At 41.6% G+C, this 27,373-nt stretch overlaps 1 protein-coding gene across 2 annotated transcripts in view; it reads right to left on the bottom strand.

The window, feature by feature from the left end:
• SMAP1 (small ArfGAP 1) overlaps positions 1–27,373 on the bottom strand; it is a 319,946-nt gene that overhangs the window by 153,514 nt on the left and 139,059 nt on the right. Inside the window, exons 6-7 of one of the 2 annotated variants that reach the window (XM_063442978.1) lie at positions 12,196–12,273; positions 1,552–1,629 (exon numbers count right to left, since the gene is read on the bottom strand). In XM_063442978.1, the coding sequence (XP_063299048.1) occupies positions 1,552–1,629; positions 12,196–12,273 (156 nt within the window). The remainder of the gene's footprint in view (positions 1–1,551; positions 1,630–12,195; positions 12,274–27,373) is intronic. The other variant, XM_063442979.1, reaches the window with a different exon arrangement.

Below are 27,373 nucleotides of genomic sequence, written 5' to 3'. Positions count from 1 at the left end.
CTAGGCTTTTTGTTTATAGGGATTTGTGTTACATTATTGCATTTATGTTTTTATTTGCTGCTGCCTCATGTGTAAACTTACAAATAAAGTGCCTGGAAGTTGCATTAAAAGACTGTGCATGTTTTTGCCCAAGAGGGCCGCGCTACCTGCTGACAAGGATCACAGTATGTAGAATATATTATTCCTCCTATTTTAATAGTATACAAAATCCACACTGAAGTATGAAGCGGATGTCCAGAAATTTTATTGGAAACACAGTGAGTCAAATTTCTATATTTCTGCCTACGGCACAGTATTGCAAAGTTTTCCATTTGTGACATCTTTACTATATAACTTTCCTAATGAAGCAATCAATTCATTAATAAGTGGAATATTAATGTCACAACACATGGGAAAGTAATTGTCTAGCATGCTGTTGGAGAGATGCTGAGTTAGTAATTGTAACATCGATCACTGAGATCATAATCCAGCCATGCGGGAATCAATACCATCACAAATGCTACTTTACAATCTGGTGATGCAAATGTATACATACATATGTACAAACACAAAACACCATTACCTGTGCACAGCATCGATACACTGGAACGGTTTGTACTTCTCTGACCCTTCAGATTTTAAGACATGTGATTTTCTTTTTTTATTACAACCCACAAGTGTATTTTAGGCTCTGGTGAGTCTTTCTGTACCACTGAGTATACAAGCCAAATGTCGTGTTGCATAGCCCCTTATGATACATATTCACTGACTCTCATCTACCACAAACAGGCATACTTCAGTATTAATCACACACAATCTGGAGCTCAGAGCCATGGGGAAGGGGGAGTGTTATCTGTATTTTTACAACTATTTTGTACATCCAGACAGGTTTATGTTAGGCTGGGCCCATGATTAGCAATCTCACTGTATTTCCGTCAGTCTCCAGAGACCCCACATCTCAACCCAATTAAGAATTTGACATGCATGTAAATAAAACAGTTGCCACCAGTTGTATGTATCTTCATTTATGTTTTTATGTATATGCATGTCATGCACAAACATATTAAGAAATGTTTTACGCAGATTTGTAACAGATTAGATATTGCACACGGCATTACTGACTGTGCAAAACCTAGGAATAAATAATGTAAATGATTAGGTTAATTTAATTTCAAAAAATGCTTTACTGATGGATACTACTGAACTGCAATGTTTTTATGAAGACCCAGAAAAGCTCCCCCCTCATGTGTGCAATAAGGGGCTGGTATGAGCACTTTACTAATGCTACATGTTACAGAAAGTGGCAACATTATTTGTTACCACTATAGGAATTATAGCACAGAAATATATTTAAATAATATTTAGCCACAAACTACTGTAAGCAGTTAAAGGAGCAGTTTACTATGCAATCATAAAAAAAAAAAAAAAAAAAAGGCTTTACGGACTCAGACTGTGCTATTTGGTATGAAAGTGGGTTTGCATAGGTTCAATCCTGGCCTCAACTACAAATTCAGTAGGAATATCCTAAACTCCTAAACAAAAAAAAAACAAAAACAAGCTTAGTGGGCTTACCTTTTCTACAATCGGTTTAATTGGTTTTTCAGTCTCTCTATCGTTTTTCTTCTCTTCCTTTTTTTTCTCCTTTTCTTTCTATGATAAAGATAAACATAATAAAATCAGCCAAATAATTTTCAGGTCAAATTATACAAAAAGGCACATAAAAGCAATTAATGCAATACACAGAAAGAAACACTGCCACATTAGTTTATAGGAAGAGCATTTGAATATTCCTTATCATGGCCCACATTACAATTTTCTTTGAACTCCCGAAGCCCAGGAGCACACGCAGAGTACCTAGTACAAAACCATAATTCACTAAACTGGAAATTTAAAAAAAAAATAGACAAAATGGTGAATAATTTGCAAACAATTTTAAATTACCTGGTCAGTACCAAACAACTGACACTTTATTAAAAAAAAAGTCTAAAATACGTGTTTCCTGCACCCATGTGGGCCTTATCACACTATAAACAGATTGGTATTGATCACACTACCACTGGAAGAAGCTTGAAAGAGTTAATCACATATCTATAGGCCAAAAACAGTCTTAGAACCATGACTATTTCAGTATTTTTCAGTGGTCATGGTGCCTGGAGTCAGCTTGTGCAGAATTTTGTGCTGGAACTGCACATGCCAAGTTTAATGTTGGCTTAATGCTAAATTAACAGAATGTCATTCATTGGCTGATGCTCTGAGCTGTGCAGAAACCAATATGTCAGAAACATGCCTACAGAGGAGACCCAGCACTCTGGGTTTCTGTGAATTGGGGCAGGGAAAGGCGGTTGTCATGGTTGGAGTAACCTTATAAGGGCCAGGGCTTGGATTCTGTAGAAAAAAAAATGACAACGAAACAGTCTATTTATATGTATGTTGTTTTTTTTATAGGTGTTTTATTTGTTAAGGCAACTGGTCCACTTTAAACATGTTCATTGTGCTACAACATTTTTGCAATCACTGCCAGGAGATTTAATCCAAGTGTGTATTATGGGTGAAGTTGAGAAAAGGCTAAGCAACAATTTAACCCCTTAAGGACACATGACATGTGTGACATGTCATGATTCCCTTTTATTCCAGAAGTTTGGTCCTTAAGGGGTTAAACAACCCTCTATTCCAAGTTGCAATGTCTTTGTAAATTCAGCAATAACTGCAAGAGCCTTGTACTGCAGATGAGGTTAACAGTTGCCTTTGTGCTTTTACATAAACATTCCCACAATACACCACTCTCCTCCAAACTAAAGGGTCAGAATCAAAAAAAGTTCACATTTAAAAGTCTTTTTTTTTTCTTTTCTTTTTTTAACAAAGTGACCCAAATTCAGAGAAACTGGCTCAATGTTGGTTTCAATGCTCTTTCTTTCAGTCAGCATAAAAAAATGACTTCTTAATAGCAGCATGCTAACAGTGACATGATCACTTGCACCTTTGTGTTTTTGTTTTTTTTAATCCTGTCCGTTGTAACAAACTTGAGAATTTAGAGTAGTGAGAATATTCAGTTGCATTTGTTTGTCTCAAATTTGGTATGAAAACACCCAATCAATGGTAAGTGGTGGGTATTTTGAAAATCTTTTGAGGAAGAGTCCAAGCTTTTCTATTTTTTCAGATCTCCCATCTGAATCAGTCTATGCACCATCACAGTATTTAAAAAGAAAAGTCTAATCTTGTCTCTGTCATTTAAAAATCACCTCAAGGAGGGGCTGGACCTCCAGTTTGTCGGTCGCATGGTGTTATAGCTCTGATACACTATAGCCTAAAAAGCGACTAAAAACTGCAATCACCGGAACGCCACTCACCACACAAAGGTGCTCACACTCAGGGGACCTTCTAAACTCCAAATGGTGCCAAAAGTTCAGCGCGCCTCAGATTTCTTCCGCCACGGGAAGAGAGGAAGGCACCCGCGCAGACGTCGGAGGCAGGATCCGACTCAAACGCTGCAAACTAATCCTGGTGAGATTTCAATATCAGAAACATGGCGAGCAGCTATGTTACATGAGCTACGCTTCTCAATGAAAGCAGATTTTAAATCCGCTGTGGATGACCTCCGCTAGGAGGTGCAGGCCATTTGTATGCGCATGGGAGCATTGGAGGAGAGAACAGACAAGCTATGCATAGCCAATAATGAAATTGTGGTTAAGATACACAAATTGGAAACAGATCACGAGCGACGGGAGGAAAAAAAATGGCTGATAAGGAGGATCGCTCCCGTCGCAATAACATCCGGGTGCGTGGAGTCCCGGAGACCGTCAATACTGACCAACTGCCGGAATACCTGCAGCAGCTCTTACAAGCCATACTACCGACACTTGGTACAGCAGACCTACGCCTGGACAGGGCGCACTGGGTACCCAAGCCTAAGAACCTGGCGCAGGATGTTCCAAGGGACATCGTTACTAGGTTACACTATTACAGCTCCAAGGAAGCCATTCTGACAGCGCAGAGAAAGGCCGCAGCGATGCCACCAACCTACGCTGGGGTGGCCATGTATGCTGATCTCTCAGCCACGACAATGGCCAGACGGAAGGACTGTCAACATCACTAAATGTCTACGCAACCGTAGGGTGCCCTACCGATGAGGTTTCCCCAAGAAACTCCTGATATGATGAAATGGATCCCTCACAAAAGTGGATGAACCAGACCAAGGTGAATGCTACCCCTTCCTCCCCGAGAAGATAGAACCCGGAGTGGACAAGAGTACAGAAACTGAAATTACTCTGACGCCTCAGGGAAAGAGACTATTCTCGACGACAGAGACAATCTTTGATATGACCTAAAACGGACACTCCACAAAACCTTGTAGAGACGATTGGCGATATGCATCATAGTCAATGTCTGAGAGAGATGATGTTAGTCTATACGTGAGTAATACTTAAAGGGATACGTTACCCGCACTTGTCACTAAGAATCCCACACTGGGGAGGAACTGACAAACACAAAAAAACCAAAAACGAAATAAACAGCACACACACAAAATAAATAAAAATAATTTAATTCATCATATGTACATATACACAAATGGTTAGCCACCTTGCATTTTCCCTAAGGGACTCCTCTCTCTTGGTTGACAATGCTCTGGGCACACCCACATCGCCTTAGCTTCCTTATTTCCTCTCTCCATTGAAAGCCGGGAGTGCCTCATTAAGGTGTAAAAAAAAAAAACACAATACACTGCCACCAGGTTCCCGTGCTAATCTTCTTATCTTTTGGAGGCACCCCTGAGATGCAAGGGTACCCGCCCCTACACACTCCCTTACTGGGTATAATCCAAAACTACAGAACACCCATGTACCTGTAGTGGGGAAGGGGGCGTGGGGCCCTTTAATCCCAGTTTGCACCCTCCATATGAGAATAAGTGTTGAGTAACTTGAAAGGCCGCCAATCTGAGCGCCACTGCCCCCCAAGACGAGACAGTCACCACTGGTGATGCCGCCCCCCCCCCCCCCCCAGGTTGAGAGGGGCATCACACGTTGCCTGGTCTCCACATAATTTGTATATGCCTGTTGAAATTTATATACTTTTGTTTAGGTACTAACCTTAATTGTTATATTTTGTATTTTTTTTTTATTGTCTTTATGTTATGTATGAGATGCTCTCTATCCTATGCTATGGGCGTGACAGGGACAGTCAGCGACTATTTCTCCAAAAATTGCTACAGCAGGGGAGTCAGGAAGGGAGTGGATGCCTGGGCTAGCTCAGGGTCTCCCCCAGCCTTAACAGCTGACGCTCTCTCACAGATTTAATGTACTGTCCCTGAACGCCCACGGCCTCAATACCCAGCATAAGAGCTGACTCTCATTTCAAAAGATGCGTGAGTCGCATGTGTCTGTTGCTTGCATTCAAGAGACCCACTTCTCCACCACTAACCCTCCAAATTCTCCTCATCCAGGTACCCACTCTCCTACCACGCACTAGCACCGAACAAAACCAGAGGTGTTAGCATACTGTTTCATTCAGACTGGACATTTCACTGTGAGACAGAGTACAAAACCAATGACAGACGACTCCTTATACTGGTGGGACTGCTCAACAATACCCCAGTGACCATAGTCAACCTATATGCCCCCAATTCCAAGCAATACGACTTTATTGGAAAAGCTTTGAACAAACGCTTATCTGTAGGGATTTAAACCGTGTACTAGACCCTGACCTGGACAGATTAGGGGACCCAGGTTCCCACTCTCGCTCTGAAGTCCTTAGCGCAAAACTTTCAGATTTACTACATTCCCATGGCCTACACGTCACATGGTGCTCACTATACCCAGCTACTAGGGACTACACCTTCTATTCGAAGGTTCATAACCAATACTCCCGCATAGACATGTGCCTAGTTGATGCAAAAACCTTAGACACGCTCGACGGGGTTACTATTGCCCCTATCACTTGGTCGGATCACGCACCCCTCCTGTTCACCTTTACTACGCTACATCCAATCAGGGGACGGGGAACCTGGAGACACAATGAATCGCTTATAGAGCACAAAGTACAGGCAGCAGAGGTCTGAAGGATGCTTAATAATTTCTTTGTGGATAACCAATACATGGATACGGATCCCTCTACCACCTGGCTTGCCCATAAGGCAGAGGTGCGAGGTCTATTGATTAAAATAGGTGCACAACAGAGGCGTATCATTTCAGAAAAAAGTAACAAGCTCATGAAAGATCTGAAAGTGTTAAAGAGGACCAGCATAAAAACTCGCCCACCGGACCCAATAGCACCCTACTATACAAGATTAGGATGAGCTGGAAACGCATCAAATGCATCAGGTGGAGAGAGCGATCCATAAGTTGAAAACCAATTATCATAGACAGGGAAACAGGGCAGTGAAACTTCTGGCCTCACAATTAAAGGACCACTATAGTCCCCCAGGTTTTAACCCTTCAGAGAAACTGCTATGTTTACATTGCAGGGTTAATCCAGCCTCGAGTTCCTGACCGCCACTCATTGCAAAAATTGCATTGAGCACGCAGAACTTCCATAGGAGGGGGCGGAGCCTGACTAGCGCACAAACCTGGAAAACCCACAAACGGAGGCTCAACAGATTGAGGAACCTAGTATGCACCCGCAGATACCAGTCTCACCACCCAGAATGCCCGGGATCCGAAACGGCGGAACGTGGCTGGCGAGAGAAGGATGGTTGGGAAGGCGGCCGCTTCCCGCTCACCACTCCGAGCCACAAGCACGCATGAATCATCACCCCCCCCCTGGACCGGCGGGGGACATCCCGGTCCCCGCCACACAGAACCAGCCCGGTCACTGACCTGCTATCACAGCCGATGGTTCAATCAGACGGACCGGAGGGGAAGGCCTCGAAGATGGCGGCCAAAAGGGATAACTACACTCGTGGCATGCAGCAGCAGCATGCATCACACTACCCCCAATCCTAAAGCGAGAGACTCCCTGGATATAATTTTTGAGAAGTTCTGGGCTCAGCTACTGGCCCACATACGACCAGCTGCAGTCATACCACTCCCTGACCCACCTACATACCACTCCCTAACCCACCTACAAGGCAAGCTTGCAGCCCCGGGAGGACTGGGAAACCTCTGATGGGCGCAAAAAACGCCAATCCACTGTAACCCAAATGAAACGCCTGCCTGGACAGAGGACAACGGGAGGACCGACCCGCAGGTACCGGCAACACAAACGGAGGGCTGCAGAATCCACACGACGGCACACTACAGACACACGCAAGGCCCAACGCACCCGCTCGCCGGGAAAGACCCTGGACCCAAGAGGACCCCAGGCTCATGGCCTGAAGGTACCAGCCCTCACGCTGATCCAGGGCCGAAGAAGCACCATGCCTACAAAGGGCTGCATAGCCGACCAGCTGAACCTCTCCAACTGCTCCTACACCCAGCTGCGCACAGGGATCGGATAATCGGCCTAAAGGGGAGATGCAGCTGCAACCTGGTGTTGGACTTACACACAGTGAGACTGTAAAGCTTAAAAAAATACCTGAACGCTCACTCACTTGTACTCTATGTAACGTATCTGCACAACACACACAAACCATCACCACCTACACCGCATAACATGCTAGCACCAGATAGTCATACTAATTTACTGGAACCAAAGCATCACACTTCAACAACCTCCTAGCTATGGTGACATAAAGCACAGATACTTCTGCTACAAGTTATAACACACTCGCATGAACCACACATGAGTAATCTTGTTATAAATAATTTTAAAATGTGCCCGTTATCCTGAATACCCCATTGTTAAACCTGTAGTACTTCAGCGTGAGGACTGCCGTTGGGGCACCGCGCGCAAGCTGTTAAAACCCGTTGCACTGCAAAAAGAAACATTTAAAAAAAAATTTTTTTTAAAACTTCCATAGGAAAGCATTGAGAAATGCTTTCCTATGGGCGTTTTTAATGCGTGCACGGCTCTGGCCACGCATGTGCATTCGTGTCCACTCGGTAGCTGTCGTAGTAGGGGGAGGAGAGGTCACCAGCTCTGAGGGAGCCCAGCGCTGGATAAAGGTAAGTGGCTGAAAGGGTTTCAGCCCGTTCAGCCCAGCGGGAGGGGGGACCTATGCATTATATAGTGCCAGGAAAACAAGATTAAAAGAAACAAATCTCTCAAATGAGGATACCCTACCTGTTGGACAAGACGGGAACAAAATTGACCAACCCTACACCCTGTTCCAAATTATTATGCAAATGATATTTTTCTCATTTACCTATATAATTGATGTAAATAACAGTCAGCATACTTCTTATGTTATCAACTATTAAGAGTACAATTCAAATTTTATTGAACAAACCTCCTAATAACAGTATTTTTTTTTAAACATAAAAAATACAATGCACTGTTCCAAATTATTACGCACAGTAAGTTTCAAAACACTTTATAGGTTGTAAAGAACTGAAAATTGTCATTTGTTGTGTTTGCAGCATATTTACTGAAACCAAAAGCTATTTCAATCAAACTTATAACAACATTTTAACTTTTTAAACATTTTAACAGGTCACGTTACATTTTAACATAGGACCCCTAATTTGATAGCAGCTTTACAAGTCTTGCATCCATTGAACTTGTGAGTTTTTGGACAGTTTCTGCTTGAATTTGTTTGCAAGATGTCAGAATAGCCTCCCAGAGCGGCTGTTTGGATGTAAACTGCCTCCCACCCACATCGATCTTTTGCTTGAAGATGCTCCAAAGGTTATCAATAGGATTGAGGTCAGTGGAGAATGGAGGTCACACCATGATTTTCTCTCCTTTTATCCCCATAGCAGCCATTGATGCAGAGGTATTCTTTGCAGCACGAGAGGGTGCATTGTCATGCATGAAGATGATTTTATTACGGAAAGCATAGTTCTTCCTTCTGTACCCGGGAAGAAAGTGGTCAGTCAGAAACTCCACATACTTTGCAGAGGTCATCTTTAAACCTTCGGAGACCCTAAAGGGGCCGACCAGCTCTCTTCCCATGATTCCGGCCCAAAACATGACTCCACCACTGCCTTGCTGACGTCGCAGCCTTGTGGGAACAGGGTGGCCGTCCACCAACCATCAAAGAAAGTGGGGTAATGAAAGTGGAACAGAAAGGTCACAACAAACAAAACCCAGTGGAGCGCTAATTTAAATTACTTGACTCACCCTTGTATTAAGGGGTATGCAATGCGAGAAAATCTAAAGGGAAAAAATATATAATGGAAAGAATGGTGTAGTATATCTGGACTTGATATTCTTAGAGAGAAGAGCTGTATATATAACAAACTCACATGGTTCAGAGCCTGACAGGGATAGGCTCAGATCATAAACGCAGAGGTATTTTAAAGCAAATACCAAGCTTCTTCAATAACTGTATGGTAATCCTCAGAGAAAGGGAGAAAAAGGGAACAATGGACCAAAGTCCTAGTGTTGAAGATAATACCACTACTCCATCCATCTGGACCATCCAGGGTTGCACAGCACTCATCGGTGAACAGGACTGTTTGTAAATTAGTCTTCATGTATTTTTCTGCCCAATGCAGCCATTTATGCTTGTGAGCATTGGTTAGTGGTGGCCGAATAGAAGGTTTATGCACAGCTGCAAGACTCTGGAGGACTCTACACCTTGATGTCCGTGGGACTCCAGAGGCACCAGCAGCTTCAAATATCTGTTTGCTGCTATGTAATGGTATTTTAGCAGCTGCTCTCTTGATCCGACGCATGGATCTTGCAGAAATCTTCCTCAATGTACCTTTATCTGCACGAACCAGTCAATGCTCTGAATCAGCCACAAATCTCTTAATAGTACGATGATCACGCTTAAGTTTTCGTGAAATATCTAATGTTTTCATACCCCGTCCAAGGCATTGAACTATTTCACTCTTTTCGCCAGCATAGAGATCCTTTTTCTTCCCAATATTGCATGAAAATGGTGCTCTGCTTAATAATGTGGAACAACCTCCTTTAGTAGTTTTTCCTTAAATTGGGCTCACCTGGCAATCTAATTAACACAGTTGTCCGAGATTGTTTTCAGTGATCAAAAGAGCCCTGAGACACAATGCCATCCATGAGTAAAACTGAAAAACAAAATATTTAATCTTTGTGACACTTAAATAGAATTTTCATAATTATTTAGAACAGGGTGTAAACTGATGGTAGACGAGGTTTTGGCATTCTACGAATCGCTGTACAATCTCTTCTCAGACCCCTCGCAAAATAAACCAACGCAGACCGAAATCCTGGCCTTCCTCTGTAGTTTGGGTCTTTCCCAGCTCTCCAGTACCCAAACAACAGACCTAGACAGACCCATCACTGAGGACGAAGTAGTTAGGGCGTTACGAGCCACTCCATGACATAAAGCCCCACGCCCGGACGGCTTCTCTACCCACTACTACAAGGTGTTGTAGATCTGGGTCCCTGCCCAACTCCACCCCCGGCAGCTTAACCTATTATCACCCACAAAGGTAGCGTTAAGTGCATGGTTGAACTGGGCCCCCAAAATGATGACATACCCAATGAGCATGTATGCCTCTGGACAGTTTAAAATTTCGAACGAAAGAAAGACTTAATACTGGACCAATGGACAGAGAGAGGAGTCACCAAGGTGACACAGGTGATAGTTGACGGACAGGTACGACATTTTCCTGACCTACAGCAGGCCCACCTACTACCAAACAGGGAGCTCTATACATACCTACATGTAAAACACATTTTAGGAGACGCTAAACTGACCAATGTAGATACTCAACAACTGAGCGCATTTGATACACTGTGTCTGGGTCGTCCGACTCTCTCGATGCCACTCTCCCTTTGCTACCAGCATCTACTAGAGCTGGACAGACCATGGTCCAATAGGAAAGGGAGCTTGGATATAGCATAGAACCGAGCAGATGACTTCTACCATGATGCAAGTGAAACAAGCTACACACTGTTTGGATCACATAGAGGCAGCTTATAAAATGTGGATGAGGTGGTACCTTACCCCCAAGAAATGAGCTCGCATATACGCAGGCGCTAATCAAACGTGTTGGCGTTGCTGCCAAAACAGAAACCTTATGTCATATATTCTGGCACTGCCCAAAACTCTCAGCCTTCTGGCGACAGGTCAAACCACTAATAGAAAAGGGCACGGGTAAGTCATTACCCCTTGCATCGAAGAGCTATCTACTCCATATGCTGCCCACAACGTTTGCAGCATATCCACATCACACTCACAGCAAAACTTTGTATAGCCACCCTTTGGAAATCAACAAGCAAGCCCGACCTTGCACTAGTTATCAAAAAGGTGACTCACACGCAGCAATATGAAAAGATATTGGCTACATATCTCATAGCTTCCAACCGCTGCTCATGACTCAAGGCCCCCATCATAAGACTGATGATCTCATGTTTATGCATTACGAACACGCAGCACTACTTATGTCGTCCAACCTCCGGAACCAACTGTGTATTATTGCATGCCTAGATGTTGTCTGTTAGCCAACACCGGTATTCTGTGTAACTCCATGTCTATTAATAAGTTGCATTCCTCTTTACCTGTCATGTATGCACCTTACAATAAAAATGAAACATAAAAAAAAAAAATCAACTCAAAAGATTCCAGCAAACTTTGGGCATGCTGTGAGAGCTTCTTCAGTGAGTTCAAATGTTTTTTTTCCCCTCCAATATTACCACCACTACAATTGGTGCATGAACTAGCTGGCATTTTTTAAAATGATTAATGGAAAGACATGTTCAAGGGACACCACCACTTTAAGAGAGACTATTTACTACATCGGGGTATAATCATTGTGATCGAAGTCTCACTGCAAACATCATAACCACAGAGATAGATATATATATATATATATATATATATATATATACACACACACATAAACGTACACAAACATATACACACACACACACACACTTTATTCTGTTGAAACATGCAACTGCAATGTTCAACATCAGCATCCAAACAAGTATTTGAGAATGTCAGCACAATTTGTGCAATTGTTAAATATGTTTTTTGTGCAAAGTGTGATCTAGATTTAATGTGAATGGCCATGGGCAAATAAGATTGGCAAAAATGGAACCTGTTACAATTAAACACAGATAAGGAAAAGAACAGAAACAAATTCGGGGTTTGGATTGTGCGTTCTGTATAGTCAATTTGCAAATCATCTGTGCACAATATTACAACATGCCGTCTGCCAGCAAATTTCACACTAGAAAATGAGATGATACCTCCAATTTGCTTTTCTCAGCAGCAGCTTGCAGAGAAGGAGAGGATGCCGAGGGCTGCACAGCATCAGAGGACGACGTCTGTACAAAGCAGATGAAAGGGATAAGAGAAGAAGCAAGGCAGATGATCAGAATTAGTAAAGGCAAGGCAGGCCAAGCAACATATGATTTCATTTTTTCGCAAATGTACAGGAGCACCTGGCAAGTCACACAGGCAGAAAAGGCTCAGAGTTAAAGTCTCATGAGAACACGCAACAGGAGCACTTACCTGGCAACAGGGAGAGAAGTGAAGAAAGCAGAGGCATATCTACCATTTCTGCTAAACGCTAGACTGGCTCTAAGTACACATTAACTTTAAAACCAGCTGTGTGCATAACCCTGTCAAGCAGAAACTGACCTCAATACCAGATGCACACTATAGAAAAGTCCAGTGTTAGACAAGCCTGAAATATAAGTCATTGTTTAGCAAGAAAGGCGGTGCTGGACTAACAGTGACACAACAAACAAATGGAAGGGGGATATATAGGGAATACAGATGGAGACATGTTGAAGAGACAGACAGGTTGAGCAGAGAGAGCATGAAGAGATAGTGAGTAATGAAGAAATACGATACAAGGCCATGAAAATAGGAAAACCTGGGGGGCTGCTTGTGAGTAAGCACCACTTTTCTGTGTGAAATGTGTTTAACACTATGGATGCTGCAGCTGGCCCTCAGTCACCAATAGGGGAATATGGGGAATGAGAAGCATATGGGGCCACATCCCACCACGTTTTATGCAGACAAAAATCTATTTGCAACAGTTTAGAAACACTAAGATTCTTTTTCTTGGGGGTGGGAGTTAAGCAAAAATAAAAAGGGGGTAAGAAGTTGACCAGCACACACTAGCCACATGTATGTCAAAATATAAGAAAATACAATAAAATATACAAACCTATGTCTCTTTAATTCTGTAATCTGTTTCATTTCTGCAGGTCCTCTCCATTCCCCTGTCCCCCTGGCTCATTGGTGGTGTCTAAAGCTTTCTTGAGAGCAACTACGCATGTCGAAAACATGGGACAGGTTTTAAATATGTCCTGCTTCAGCAAGTTTTGCACATGCAAAGTTTACTTTAAAGGGACACTATAGTCACCCAGACCACTTCAGCTCAATGAAGTGGTCTGGGTGCAATGTGCCTCAAGTTTTAACCCGTCAGATGCAAACATAGCAGTTTCAGAGAAACTGCTATGTTTACATTTGGGGTTAAAGGGAAACGCCAGTGCCAGGAAAACAATTAGTTTTCCTGGCACTGGAGGTTCCCTCTCCCTCCCACCCCCCAATCCCCGGTTACTGAAGGGGTGAAAACCCCTTCAGTCACTTACCTGAGGCAGTGACGATGTCCCTCGTTGCGGTCTCCTCCTCCGTGCCGCTCCTCCTTCTGATTGCCGCGCATGTGCAATAGGTCTCCCCATAGGAAAGCATTGAAACCGAATTTCAATGCTTTCCTATGGGGAAATGAGCTACGCTGGAGGTCCTCACACAGCGTGAGGACGTCCAGCGACGCTCTAGCAAGGAAAATCCTTGCTATAATCCAGGAAGTGACCTCTAGTGGCTGTCTAGCAGACAGCCACTAGAGTTGGAGTTAACCCTGCAATGTAATTATTGCAGTTTATAAAAAACTGCAATAATTACAGTTGCAGGGTTAGGAGTAGTGGGAGCTGGCACCCAGACCACTCCTATGGGCAGAAGAAGGGGTGCCTGGAGTGTCCCTTTAACCCCTTAAGGACACATGACATGTGTGACATGTCAAGATTCCCTTTTATTCCAGAAGTTTGGTCCTTAAGGGGTTAAGCCAGCCTCTAGTGGCTGTCTTCTGGACAGCCACAAGAGGCGCAACTGCAACGCTGGAGGCATATTATGCCTCCATCGCACAGAGCGTCCATAGGAAAGCATTGAGAAATGCTTTCCTATTGACAGCATGAATGCGCACGCGGCACTTGATACTTAATATAAGTATTATATATAAAGTCTGAGCAAGTCTGAGTTAAAAAATGCAAAAAAATAAATTGGAAAAATCTAAATAAATATGGTATTTTGGACTCTCAGTCAGCAGAAATGCAAAGTGTTAAGATCCATTGCAGTCTCGGTCAGGATTGATAATAATAACAATATATTCCACAAATAAGTTTAACTAAAAACATGAAGCTGTAAGGTGAAAAATAAAGTGATTGCATGGGGTTTTAATAGCCACTTAAATTTAGCCTTAGGCCCAGGACAGTTGTAGTCATGTTTTTTTTTTTGTTTGTATATTTTGGATAGCTGCTTCCATTATTCTTCTCCCATGTATGAGATGTTAAAGTTATTAGCTGCTGCTTCCTACTCTGCAGTCATGTGATACAGGAATGAGGAAGAGGATTTTTATTTTAAAAAGGCATGTAACAGTATGTAGACCTGATGAAAATTTTGCCCATTTTTTATGAAAATAAAAATAAATGTGCCAGTGGTATAATAAGCAAACCATACAGAAACACTTTCGTAAGCACAAAAAAAAAATAATAATCAAGCATATAATACTGCAAAAAAATTGTGACGGTAAGGGACGCAGAATTGGGTGGATCATTGTTTGTATATGGGTGGATTTTCTGCTTTTCTTTATAGGCACGGTGTTGTGGTTGAATTAAATATCTGCTGGGGATTTAACCCCTTAAGGACCAAACTTCTGGAATAAAAGGGAATCATGACATGTCACACATGTCATGTGTCCTTAAGGGGTTAAAGCTGGCTGCTAACTGTTTTAGTTAACATGGGAAAGAGGAACCTGGGACTTTGTTGCACCCTCAGCAATGTGCTAAGATCTTTGATACATACCAAATTTAAAATTTGATTATTTGGAAAAAGATTACTGATTGTATACTTCTCTAACCCATTAAGGACCAAACTTCTGGAATAAAATGGAATCATGACATGTCACACATGTCATGTGTCCTTAAGGGGCTAATAGCTCATCAGCAAATGATCTCTTATTCTACTGGGATTCTGCATAGCTATAGAAAAGCATCATGAATAGTATTTTATAATTTGAATGCTTTCTTCATCCTTTACTAGCAAACTTGGTGATCATTCTCTATTTTGAAGCAGCAAATTTGATTCAAAGCATTGCGTATGTGAAGATAAATCTGCACTCTTCTCAGTAGCCTGGGGTCAGATGAAGGACATTCGTATTTTCTGAGATGGACTAATCAATGACATAACTCCCAACATTTCAAATGGAAACGGCCACTTTAATTTTAGGGGTGTGGCTTGGTATATGTCTAGGGACGGGGCTGTTCTGAGAAATTTGGGGTGATTTAGTAATAAAAAGTTACACAATTAAAGGGACACTATAGTCACCCAAACCACTTCAGCTCAATGAAGTGGTCTGGGTGCCAGGTCCCCCAGGTTTTAACCGTTCAGATGTAAACATGGTTTCAGAGAAACTGCTATGTTTACATTGCAGGGTTAATCCAACCTCTAGTAGCTGTCTTCCTGACAGCCGCTAGAGGCGTTTCTGCGACGCTCGATGCGAAATTTGCATCCAGCGTGCAGAATGTCCATAGGAAAGCATTGAGAAATGCTTTCCTATGGACTGTTTGAATGCACGCGCGGTGCCGACGTCGGAGGAGAGGTAACCAGCACCGAGGGAGCCCGGCGCTGGATTAAGGTAAGTAACTGAAGAGGTTTTTAACCACTTCAGCGCCAAGGGAGGGGAGCCCTGAGGGTGGGGGGTACCTAAGGGTTATATAGTGTCAGGAAAACGAGTTTGTTTTCCTAACACTATAGTGATCCTTTAAAATGTATTATTACTGTGCACAATGTGGATCACATAGAAAATAGGGTCATTAGGATAGAAAAGCGGAACAGAGGTGTTTGGATCCAAAATATGGTTTGTCCCAACTAAATAGGGACAATTGGTAGGTATGCAATGGAGATAAAATAACAAATGAAATACAGGGAAAATTCATTATGGTGTGCCTCATTAATATATCTCCTGATCTTTTTCAGTTTTACATGGTTTTGTTTCTTTCATTTGGCAGTGACCCAATAAAGATATGACATGCAATATTTCACGGGTTGCTTTTTAATTCAATAAACAGCACTGACCCTAGCACTAAAGACTATATAATAGAACATACACAGATATCAATAAAATGGCCTGTTAAAATGTTTATTATATTTAGGTAAAGCCAATAAATATTATTTGTTAACTAGGGAAATGTATTCTAATTCAGAGAGCAGCACAACACTGCAAGGGGATAAGCAGCCTTTACAATGTACAGTGGGTCCTCGGTTTACGAATTTAATGCGTTCTCCGGGACATTTCTTATTTCAAAACATTTGTAAACCGAAACATAGGAATGCATTGAAAACCAATTATTCCGTTCTGGAGGTCAGAAAAAAGTCAAAATGAGCTGGCATGGAAACCAACCCACAATGCAGAACACACAATAAAAGGCATGCAAACGACGAACCTCAGCTCCCTAGCTTTCCACAGCTTGAGAAATGCACCAAAAAGTCCCAAAACAACTGAAAACAATTTCCAGAATGGCTCCAAAACTTGATGCAAAAGCCGCTCCAACACCTCCACACTCGACGCCACGTGCTACCCACAGGCTCCAGCATGCAGGGGGCGGTGCTATAAACCTCCCAGGTGCAATTGTGTATTGCGAAACAAATTTGTAAACCAAGGCATTATTTTCAATGGATTTTCATTTGTAAACCGAAGATTATGTTAACCGAGGCGTTTGTAAACCGAGGTCCCACTGTATTTCAAGCATTTCCACTCAGACAGTCAAAGCTTAGAACCTGCCTCCAGATGTAAATACATCAATAGTCTTGGCATCTCACAAAATTGTGATTTTCAAAATTGATCTCATATACACACACTCTAAAAATTATTTCAAACTACTGATCAAGAACATTGCCTTCCAAAATGTAAAGCGCAGTTTTGGGATTCAAACAGTTGAAGATGTTTTAAAAATACAATTAAAAAAGTTATATTTGTCATGTGCCCCGTTCCTTAACATAAGGACCTGGATGGGTTTTCCACTCTGTACCATATCAAATATGTATTTGTGCTCGCCCCATACTTTACACTTTTTTTTAACCCCTTAAGGACACATGAAATGTGTGACATGTCATGATTCCCTTTTATTCCAGAAGTTTGGTCCTTAAGGGGTTAAATAGCATCTTTCCCTCGGGCCTCAAGTACACGGCCACTGTGGCTTCAGTTGTAGGACTCTAATGCAAGGCCATATACCACTCAACAGTTAATGTGAGCTCCCACACTTAGATGTTTGAAAGTTTTCTCTCTGCTCTAAACCACCATGGTCTCCCTTATGGTATGGCACAGGGAGATTACCAAACAACTGGACCCCATGGATAAAAATTAGCTTGGCTCCTTTGGGGGCATGCAATTGTACACATCAAATCTTGATTTAAGGCTGTGGGAGAGTCCGAGAGTAGCAAAGGTTCAGCAGCTGTTGAATGACAGAGGAGCTTCTGGTTTTCAAGGGAATTTTCTTTGCCCAACAGGAAATTGTTTACCTTGGGAAGGATAAATAAATATGCTAAAGATACATGAAGCAAAAGTAGTGGAACCTGAGCGATTGCCTATCCTCTAATAATTGTGCCTGGGTCTTCTTGGCCCGGTCAAGGCTATGTCACGGTGCTATGGAGCTCTTGCCCGGCTCGATCTGCAGGAAAAATATGCTGAGGTGGGAGGCATAGATGGGGAAATCCTTCTCTCCAGACTGTTTGAGGTAGGCTCTCTCCCATATCAGTATGGGCGACCTATGACAGTCTTGACCACGTGCTTCCTGGTGCTCAGTAGCTTAAAGGACCACTCTAGTGCCAGGAAAGCATACTCGTTTCCCAGGCACTAGAGTGCCCTGAGGGTGCCCCCGCCCGGCTCTGGAAAGGGGAAAGGGGTAAAAACTTACCTTTTTCCAGCGCTGGGCGGAGAGATCTCCTCCTGCTCTCCTCCTCTTCTCCTCCCCGTCGGCTGAATGCGCACGCGCGGCAAGAGCTGCGCGCGCATTCAGCCGGTCACATAGGAAAGCATTCACAATGCTTTCCTATGGACGCTTGCGTGCTCTCACTGTGAAAATCACAGTGAGAAGCACGCAAGCGCCTCTAGCGGCTGTCAATGAGACAGCCACTAGAGGACATAGGGGGAAGGCTTAACCCATTCATAAACATAGCAGTTTCTCTGAAACTGCTATGTTTATGAAAAAATGGGTTAACCCTAGCTGGACCTGGCACCCAGACCACCTCATTAAGCTGAAGTGGTCTGGGTGCCTAGAGTGGTCCTTTAATTGTGGTTGTGTGGATAAGTTGGGATCCTTGTTGGTATGTTCCACTTTGAGCGGGTACGGGAGGGCCTCCATAATCACTACCAGTGAAATATAGAATGCTGTATGAGTGCTGCAATGTACTGTGATGCTGATGTTACTATAATGATGGTATTGTTATCTTATGTTCTTTTACTTTGTTGTTTTCCTTTCTGTAAATGTTGCAAAACGTAGGAACAAAGTAAAAAAAAAAAAGGCATTCAAAAAGAAAAATATATGTAATTGAAATTTACTAGATTAAGTATAAGTGAGAAACTGAAATAAGTTCTTGATTGATAGTAAATAAAACAAAATTATAAAACTTCACTAAATTATATTTTCTATATACTAAACTGCACCTTCTTGTGAATAAATGTAAATGCTGCGAACACATAAAAAAACCATAAAACCTAAAAATGAAGAAGACGAACATAATGTGTGTTCAAGAGAGTCTTTGGTAGGCCAAGAAGTAGGATAAAGAATGCAATTAAAGTCAATATTCTGATTGCCCATTTTGAATTTTTAAGGAGCCAATTAGATTTTAAATATTTAGAATTTAAACACGTTCAGTGAAACATAGTCTGTGATAACAACCCAGAGTGCAATAAAAACTCAGAGCTAAAAAAGTAGTTCATTTTATTTCAGGAGCAATAAAAGTAAAAATAGAAGAAGCAACGGTAGTACATGGAGAGTTAAATAGACAGACTGAGAATGGCACATTTACTAGGTTTATGACTTGGCATCCTGAAAAAAAAAAGAAAAAAAGTCGCTGATTGTTTCAGTAGAATTGCCAAAAAGATGTGCAACATGCTCTCCAACAGACTCTGCAAGTAGAGTACATTCAAAATACACGGAAAATATTGCCTTTACACCAACTCATATATAGAGCATACTGGAGAACAGTGGGCTTTTCAGTTTAAAGGGACACTATAATCACCAGAAAAACTACAGCTTAATGTGGTTGTTCTGGTGAGTATAATCATTGATACCTTCAGGCATTTTTATGTAAACACTATCTTTTCAGAGAAAAGGCAGTGTTTACATTGCCCCTAAGGACACCGCCGTTCAGAGTCTCCACGCACGCTGAATTTTCCTTATAGAGATGCATTGATTCTCTATGAGGAGGTCCTGATTGGCCAAAACAGTATTTGGCCCGCCCCCGAACTGATTTTAACCAATCCAATGCTTTCCCTGTGGGAAAGCATTGGATTGGCAAAAAAATTGACCATATTGATTATGTCACAAAAAGGGCGGAGCGAGCGCCTGAGGACCTGCACGGCACTGGAAATAAGAGGAGTTGTAAACTTTTATAGGGAGGCTAAGGGGGAGGGGGAGGGGGGAGACCAAGCTACCTAAATGTTGGGTTGAGCACTTTAGGGTCAGGAATACATGTCTGTGTTCCTGACCTTATAGTGATCCTTTAATAGCAGGGTATGGCTGTTTTCATTCAGCAGTGTCTGGGATTTCCAGGCTTGCTCCAGCCTTGTATCCGGATATGTTTTTGACAAGGTTCTGATTTGAAAATGCAATCCACTGGATATTTCCTTTATACACTATTAGAAAAGGACATTAACTTTTGTTTTCGCCAAATATGTTTATCATTTCCAGACTGTGTCTTTTTGTTTTAAAGAGGTTCTCCTCTAATCTATTTTATTATTCTCGATAGCAAGACAGGAGTTTGTCTGGTATTAATCTAGAGACATATGGATATCAGTCATGAAGACTTTTCCTTTTATAGGTTTGGATATCATGACCTTAAAGGACCACTATAGTGCCAGGAAAACTATAGTGCCCTGAGGGTGCCCCCACCCTCAGGGTCCCCTTCCCGCCTGGCTCTAGGGGGTGGAAGGGGTTAAACTTACCTCTTTCTCCAGTGCCGGGCGGGGGACTCTCCTCCTCCTCCTCGGCTGAATGCGCATGCGCGTCAGCAGCCGCGAGCGCATTCAGCCAGTCCATAGGAAAGCATTCACAATGCTTTCCTATGGACGCTGGTGTCTTCTCACTGTGAAAATCGCAGTGAGAAGCGCGGAAGCGCCTCTAGCGGCTGTCAATGAGACAGCCACTAGAGGCTGGATTAACCCTATTATAAACATAGCAGTTTCTCTGAAACTGCTATGTTTATAGAAAAAAGGGTTAATCCTAGCTGGACCTGGCACCCAGACCACTTTATTAAGCTGAAGTGGTCTGGGTGCCTATAGTGGTCCTTTAATTCCTACCTGGCACAATTCTCAAGGACATTCGCTATACAGGTGATACTCGAAAAATTTGAATATCGTGCAAAAGTTCATTTATTTCAGTAATGCAACGTAAAAGGGGAAACTAATATATGAGATAGACGCATTACATGCAAAGCAAGATAGTTCAAGCCGTGATTTGTCATAAGTGCGATGATTATGGCTTACAGCTCATGAAAACCCCAAATCCACAATCTCCACAATCCACAATCTCCGTAAATCAATAAAACAAGGAGTGTACATAGAACAATATCGGACCTCTGAAAAGTATAAGCATGCATATGGACTTAGTACTTGGTTTGGGTTCCTTTTGCAGCAATTACTGCCTCAATGCGGCGTGGCATGGAAGCTATCAGCCTGTGGCACAGCTGAGGTGTTATGGACCAGGATGCTTCAATAGCGGCCTTCAGCTCTTCTGCATTGTTCGGTCTCAGTCTCTTCTTTCTCTTGGCAATGCCCCATAGATTCTCTATGGGGTTCAGGTCAGGCGAGTTTGCTGGCCAATCAAGCACAGTAACCCACAGTCATTGAACCAGGCTTTGGGGCTTTTAGCAGGTGTCAAGTCCTGCTGGAAAATTAAGTCAGCATCCCCATAAAGCTGGTCAGCGGAAGGAAGCATGAAGTGCTCCAAAATCTCCTGGTAGACGGCTGCGTTGACCCTGGACTTAATGAAGCCCTGCTGCTTCTGCAACTTTTTCTTCCACATAACTTTCTATTAATGTGCTTTGATACAGCACTTTGGGAACATCCAACTTCCTTCGCAATTACCTTTTGAGGCTTTCCCTCCTTATGGAGGGTGTCAAAGATGGTTTTCTGCACAACTGTCAGGTCAGCAGTCTTCCCATGATTGTGATTCCTACTGAATCAGACAGAGACCATTTAAAGGCTCAGAAACCCTTTGCAGATGTCATGGCTTACTTAGCTGATTAGAGTGGGACACTGTGAGCCTAGAATATTGCACCTTTTCACAATATTCTAATTTACGGAGATTGTGGATTTGGAGTTTTCATGAGCTGTAAGCCATAATCATCGCACTTATGACAAATCACGGGTTGAACTATCTTGTTTTGTATGTAATGCGTCTATCTCATATATTAGTTTCCCCTTTTAGGTTGCATTATTGAAATAAATGAACTTTTGCACGATATTCTAATTTTTCGAGTATCACCTGTATATTTGAATACCAGGGGGTTGCTGACCAGCAGCCTCTGAGGTAGAATCATTTGAACAGATTTCAATATGCTATTGATTACTTGTTTGCCTCTTGATAAGGGTTATTGGGTTTATGCAGCTCAATAATAGTTTTTATAACTATTAGCTGGATTGGAACTCCGTCCCTCCCACTATATATATATTGGGTATTACGCATAAGTAAATGCTGCCATGTTACATCAGGAATAAGGAAAATGGTTTCATACTTACCATCATTTTCTTTTCCTGAACATTATACATGGCAGCATTACGTTCCTACCCATTTACTATAACAGTTGTTAAGCTAGTTACAAAGACTGCCTGATTGGGGTGTTGGTTGATCTATTTATACCAATTTCAGAGTTCTATTTCCTATCCTTTCTGCTGTGAGCGGAGCAGCTAACCCATTAGTAAATACGGCCATGCTTGATCTCGAAATATATATGAGCATAAAGAAACACGAGAACTTTAGGAGCATTAATTGTTACAGCACAATACACAGAAATGGACATCAATATACTAGCAATGACTTATACAACATGTGGTTGTACTACACACTGCTCGACCACACTAAAGGGTTAAATAAGAACAGAATTGACATTTCTTTTAGATAACATTATTTTTATACGGTTTGGTAGTGTGCACAAACCTGTTAAGTTAACTGCTCACTGGGAGAACTGGAAGAGATGACTAGGCTGAATAGGCGTTCCAGTTAACCGGCTGTGCTCACGTACACATGGGCTTAACATGAACCGGTTGCTATAATAAATCAGTGCAGAAGCCTTTCCCCCTGCAGTATCAGAGTGCATAACCTCATTCCAAATGTTGTTCTTCCTGAATTACCCAGAGGTATTAGGTGGAAGAGTTACGTTGAAAGCAGATGCCATTTACACACGAAAATAGGTTTCATCTAAAAGCATTCTTTCACACCTGTTTCTGCATGTGCAGTTGATCACTTTAATGGAACCATTATCCCTCCCTGCTCCCTTGCCTGCTAAAAATGCAACAGAGAAATGTTCTCACACTGAGCACTAAATATCCTCTGCTGTAAACCTGACATCTTCATGCTGCCCTCCCATGTCAATAAATGTCTTGATCAGTAATGGAGTCCCCAAACCAAGACAGTGGCAACAGTGCTCCATTTATATAAAAAAAAAATTGAAGAAGTGTATGCACAGAATTTTAGAACTAATCTAAATATATCAAAAGACACTCATAACTAATTTATGATTTCTTAATAAATAAGGTATATGAACAATTATATGGATTTGAGTTCATATGCCAGATTGGCAGTGCACTGTGACAGCTCAATAAAACTCACATAAATTAAAGGACAACATAAAACTTTGCAGAGGATTACATAAAATCTGTATTGGTCACAATATTACATTATCAGAACAGAGGGGGGTGTACTCAGGAGCCCAAATAAGCAATAGGTCTGTCAAAAGTATAAACCATAAGAGAATATAGGTCAACTAAAACAACAATAATAGATAAATGATAAATAATGAATATAGGCAGCTTCACACAGTAGAGCGACGGAGGTAAAAAAAAAAAAAATATACAGATAAATTGCAAGCACTCCAAATAAGAAACAGTATCTTATTGCAATTTGTATCAGTTTTTATATCTTCGGAACAGCTTGTGTGTGTTTTAATTACATCTTGTATCCATTGTTATACTATTCAGTTATCACATATATATTTTCCTACGGATACTCATTCTTATTAGATGCGCTTGCACTTAATCTTTATAGGCCTGTCAAAAGAAAAAAAAAAAAAAAAAACACAATAACTGGGATGCTGCCAGTATGGCCAATTATTATGACTATAAAATGCATGTAATCTTGACAGGTTTTTAAACACTATTGACTGGCACATAAGCAACCAAGCTTTCAGGATGATGCAATGAGTGCAGTGCAAATAAAAATGGTTGAGAATCTGTTGAAACATATGGCTTCCTGCGACTTTTGGCTTTTCCCAAAACTCAAATCACATTTGAAAGGGAAGAGAATTCAGACCAGAGTGTTTTGAACAGTAAAAGAGACCCTGGGAGAACTGTGCAAGATCCCACAGTGCCTACTTTGAAGGAAACCGAGTGTGTTGAATGTACAATGTTTCTTGCATATTAAAAGTACTATTTTTCATATTACATGGGTGTGTGTGTTTTTGTCTTTTTCTTCTAGGCAGGAGCCCCAATCTGAAATGATTGTGTGTGTCAGGGCAAGTAGATTGTCATTACAGACAAAATTAGGTCAGGAGTAGCTAACTGAAAGCATACCCAACTGGTTTTATTCCAGAATCTGTGCAGTTTGGCTATTTTGAACATGCCTTTCATGAATAGCTCTACAAGCGTGATATTGATATACAAAGGTGTGTAAAATCATTTTCCATCTGAGATTCATGGCTTGCGGTATATGGATGCTCGTGGATTCTCTTTACTACCTAGGACTGGGTACCATTTCCAGAGATAATTCTTACTCAGGCAGTTGAATGGCAATTCTCAAATTAAAGTTGCTATTCAAAAGCAAGAATTCAAGTTATCACCTGGTTTATCTGGTAACAGCATACTAACTATACTATGGATGATACCCAGGTCTTGGGATCTGTTGGGGAAGAGGCAACTAAAGTGGTGTATAATACACAGACAATCTCCTGCAAACAATTCTGTTGTGCGAATATATCTGGTTTTGCAACTGTGAAATACTTGCAGCAGCAGGTTTATGAAACTGCACAGAAGCGCAATGTGTTAGTCTCATTAAAATCATTGCATAATTGCGTGCTCACTGTTTTAACGGCAGGGTTTATGGTCCTGCCAAAAAAACAAAAAAAAAAAAAAAAACTGACTATCCACAACATCATCTTTTAATGTATTCCAGGAGGTTCCCCTAGCTCTCTGTAATTGAACCATTTGATGCATTGGGGGAGCATGGAGTGCAGCAATATAACCATAACGTAATTTTAAAATTCAGGGACACAAACACCTTGCCATACAATTATAGAACACCTCAGGAGACTCATTATATATTCAGAAGTGTTTTGTGTATGAGTGTAGAGAGCATGCACGCCAAACTTCTACCATTTAATGGCTAATTAGGGCTGGCCAGGTCAACAGAAATCAAATACTACTGTGATTTTACTATACCCCCCATGTAAGACATTTTGTGCAACTAAAGCATTTTTTTTTTTCTTTATTCCACTCATTTAGGGACCATATATAATTAACAGTAAACTTGTCAGATAGCCTGTATGGCAGGGGAAGGGTTGTAGAGGAGAAAATAAAATAAACTATAACACCACATGCATTAAGAGATGGCCAAAAACTCTGTTTTACAACTTGCAGGAGTTGTTGTAGATATACTAAATATATTTCTTTTCCCCAAAAAATATTTCATCAACACCAGAGACTAAAGGAGATATCCTAAGGACACTGAGCTGGGACCTGCTCATCTATATTGTCACTATTTTTGTCTGGTAATTACTTGCTTCTTATATGGTCCAGCTCTAGAACTATTGAAGCATAAGGTTACAACACAAGATAAAATCTTGAAAAGAATTAAGGGTGATACACACGCAGACATCTCTGTGGTCAAAAACACGATCAAGCCAAACAAGAAGAAAGCTTAGTTGGCACCTTACGAGAAAATAAAGATAAATAAAACCTTGTATAGAAAAGATACTAATGTGTTAGAAAAAGGTTTAACCAATTGAGTTTGTATAGGACATAAAGGATATATTAAAATAAATATTGTGTCTCTACGGACCCTACAATAAAACCTTTTTTTTGTACCTTGAAATTAGGTTAACATCACACAGGTTTTTCTGTTTTACAGTGCAGTTTTTCCCCAGCATAATCAAGCTACACTGATGTGTATTCCCTGTATACTTGCGTGTACAGCCTGATGATAAGACAGGCTTCACTTGAATCAATGAGTCACTTTCTGACTCCAGTGAATCAATAAACTAAGCTCATTCAACACTCGCAGGACAATTAGCCATATCAAAGCCAACTATTGTTTGTCAGCAAACCTTGAGAAATATGAAATGAATGAGCTGTAGCAATAATGGTGACTTCATTCATAAATCTTGATTGCCTAATTAAATTTGAATGAAGAAATAAATCCGACTCCACAAAATGTTTTTTAAAGCCTAATCACGCATGTTCCCCCTACATTACAAAACACTTTATTTACCCATGCATGCTTATTGCCCACGATTTGCCGCAAGTTCTTTCTGCATACCCCTGATAATGCATATTTCATATTTTTACAGGCAAAAGAAGAACAAAATGCACAGTTTTATTTTTCCAGATCAAACTCTACTTTATGGAAATGCTTTCCGTGGGTAAATAAGAATATAAAGCAGCCTCCTCTTCTTGACTACCTAGAGGCCACTAAAGCACCCAGATCACTAAATCTGTATGAAGTGAAGGAGCAAAACAAGTAAAAATTGGCTAACATCTGCTACATCATTCATTGCAGAGTTCCAAACTGTCCCCAGAAGGATCATCAGCACAGGAACTGGGAGATTCCATGGCTGAAAAACTGTAAAGAAGCCTCATGTCAAGATCCACAGTGCCAAGTGGTGATTGTGGTGCTATAAAACCATACCAACACTGGACTCCGAAGCAGGTAAACATGTTTTCTGCAGTGATTAATTACACTTCACCATCTGGAAATCTGGTGGAAGAATATGGGTGTGGCAGATGCCAAGATAATGCAACCCACTGGAATGCATAGTGCTTACTGTATAGTTTGGTTGAGGAGGGTCTGGAAGTCAAAGTCTCTCTGACAGCATATAGCTAGGTACAATATTGTGGTGAGACCAAACAATAAAATTCCCCACAGTTATGCTTCGCCTGAATATCTCAAGTTGGACTTTGAGAAGTCTTTCTTGGTCACAGAAACTTTAATAATCATATTTCCACAGTCATCCCAGAGTTCCCAGCTTGATGTACAAATAAGAACAGACAGCTATCGTGTTTCAAATGTTGTACTGTATTCCAAAATATATTCTTAACAATGGACACGGTTTTAAACCAATCTAAAAGCATTAAAGGACCACTATAGGCACCCAGACCACTTTGGCTTAATGAAGTGGTCTGGGTGGCAGGTCCATCTAGGATTAACCCTGCAGCTGTAAGCATAGCAGTTTCAGAGAAAATGCTATGTTTACAAATGGGTTAGTCCAGCCTCTAGTGGCTGTCTTATTGACCGATTTTCACAGTGAGAAGACGCCAGCGTCCATAGGAAAGCATTGAGAATGCTTTTCTATGAGACTGGCTGAATGCGCGTGCGGCTCTTGCCGTGCATGTGCATTCAGCCGATGACGGCAGAAGGAGGAGGAGATTCCCCAGCGCAGAGGGAGCCTTGCGCTGGAAAAATTTAGGAATTTAACCCCTTCCTCACCCTA

The sequence above is a fragment of the Pelobates fuscus genome, chromosome 2, assembly GCF_036172605.1.
Source record: "Pelobates fuscus isolate aPelFus1 chromosome 2, aPelFus1.pri, whole genome shotgun sequence".
Taxonomy (NCBI): Eukaryota; Metazoa; Chordata; class Amphibia; order Anura; family Pelobatidae; genus Pelobates; species Pelobates fuscus.
The sequence above is the reverse complement of the archived record's forward strand: the minus strand, read 5'-3'. Positions and strand labels throughout refer to the sequence as shown.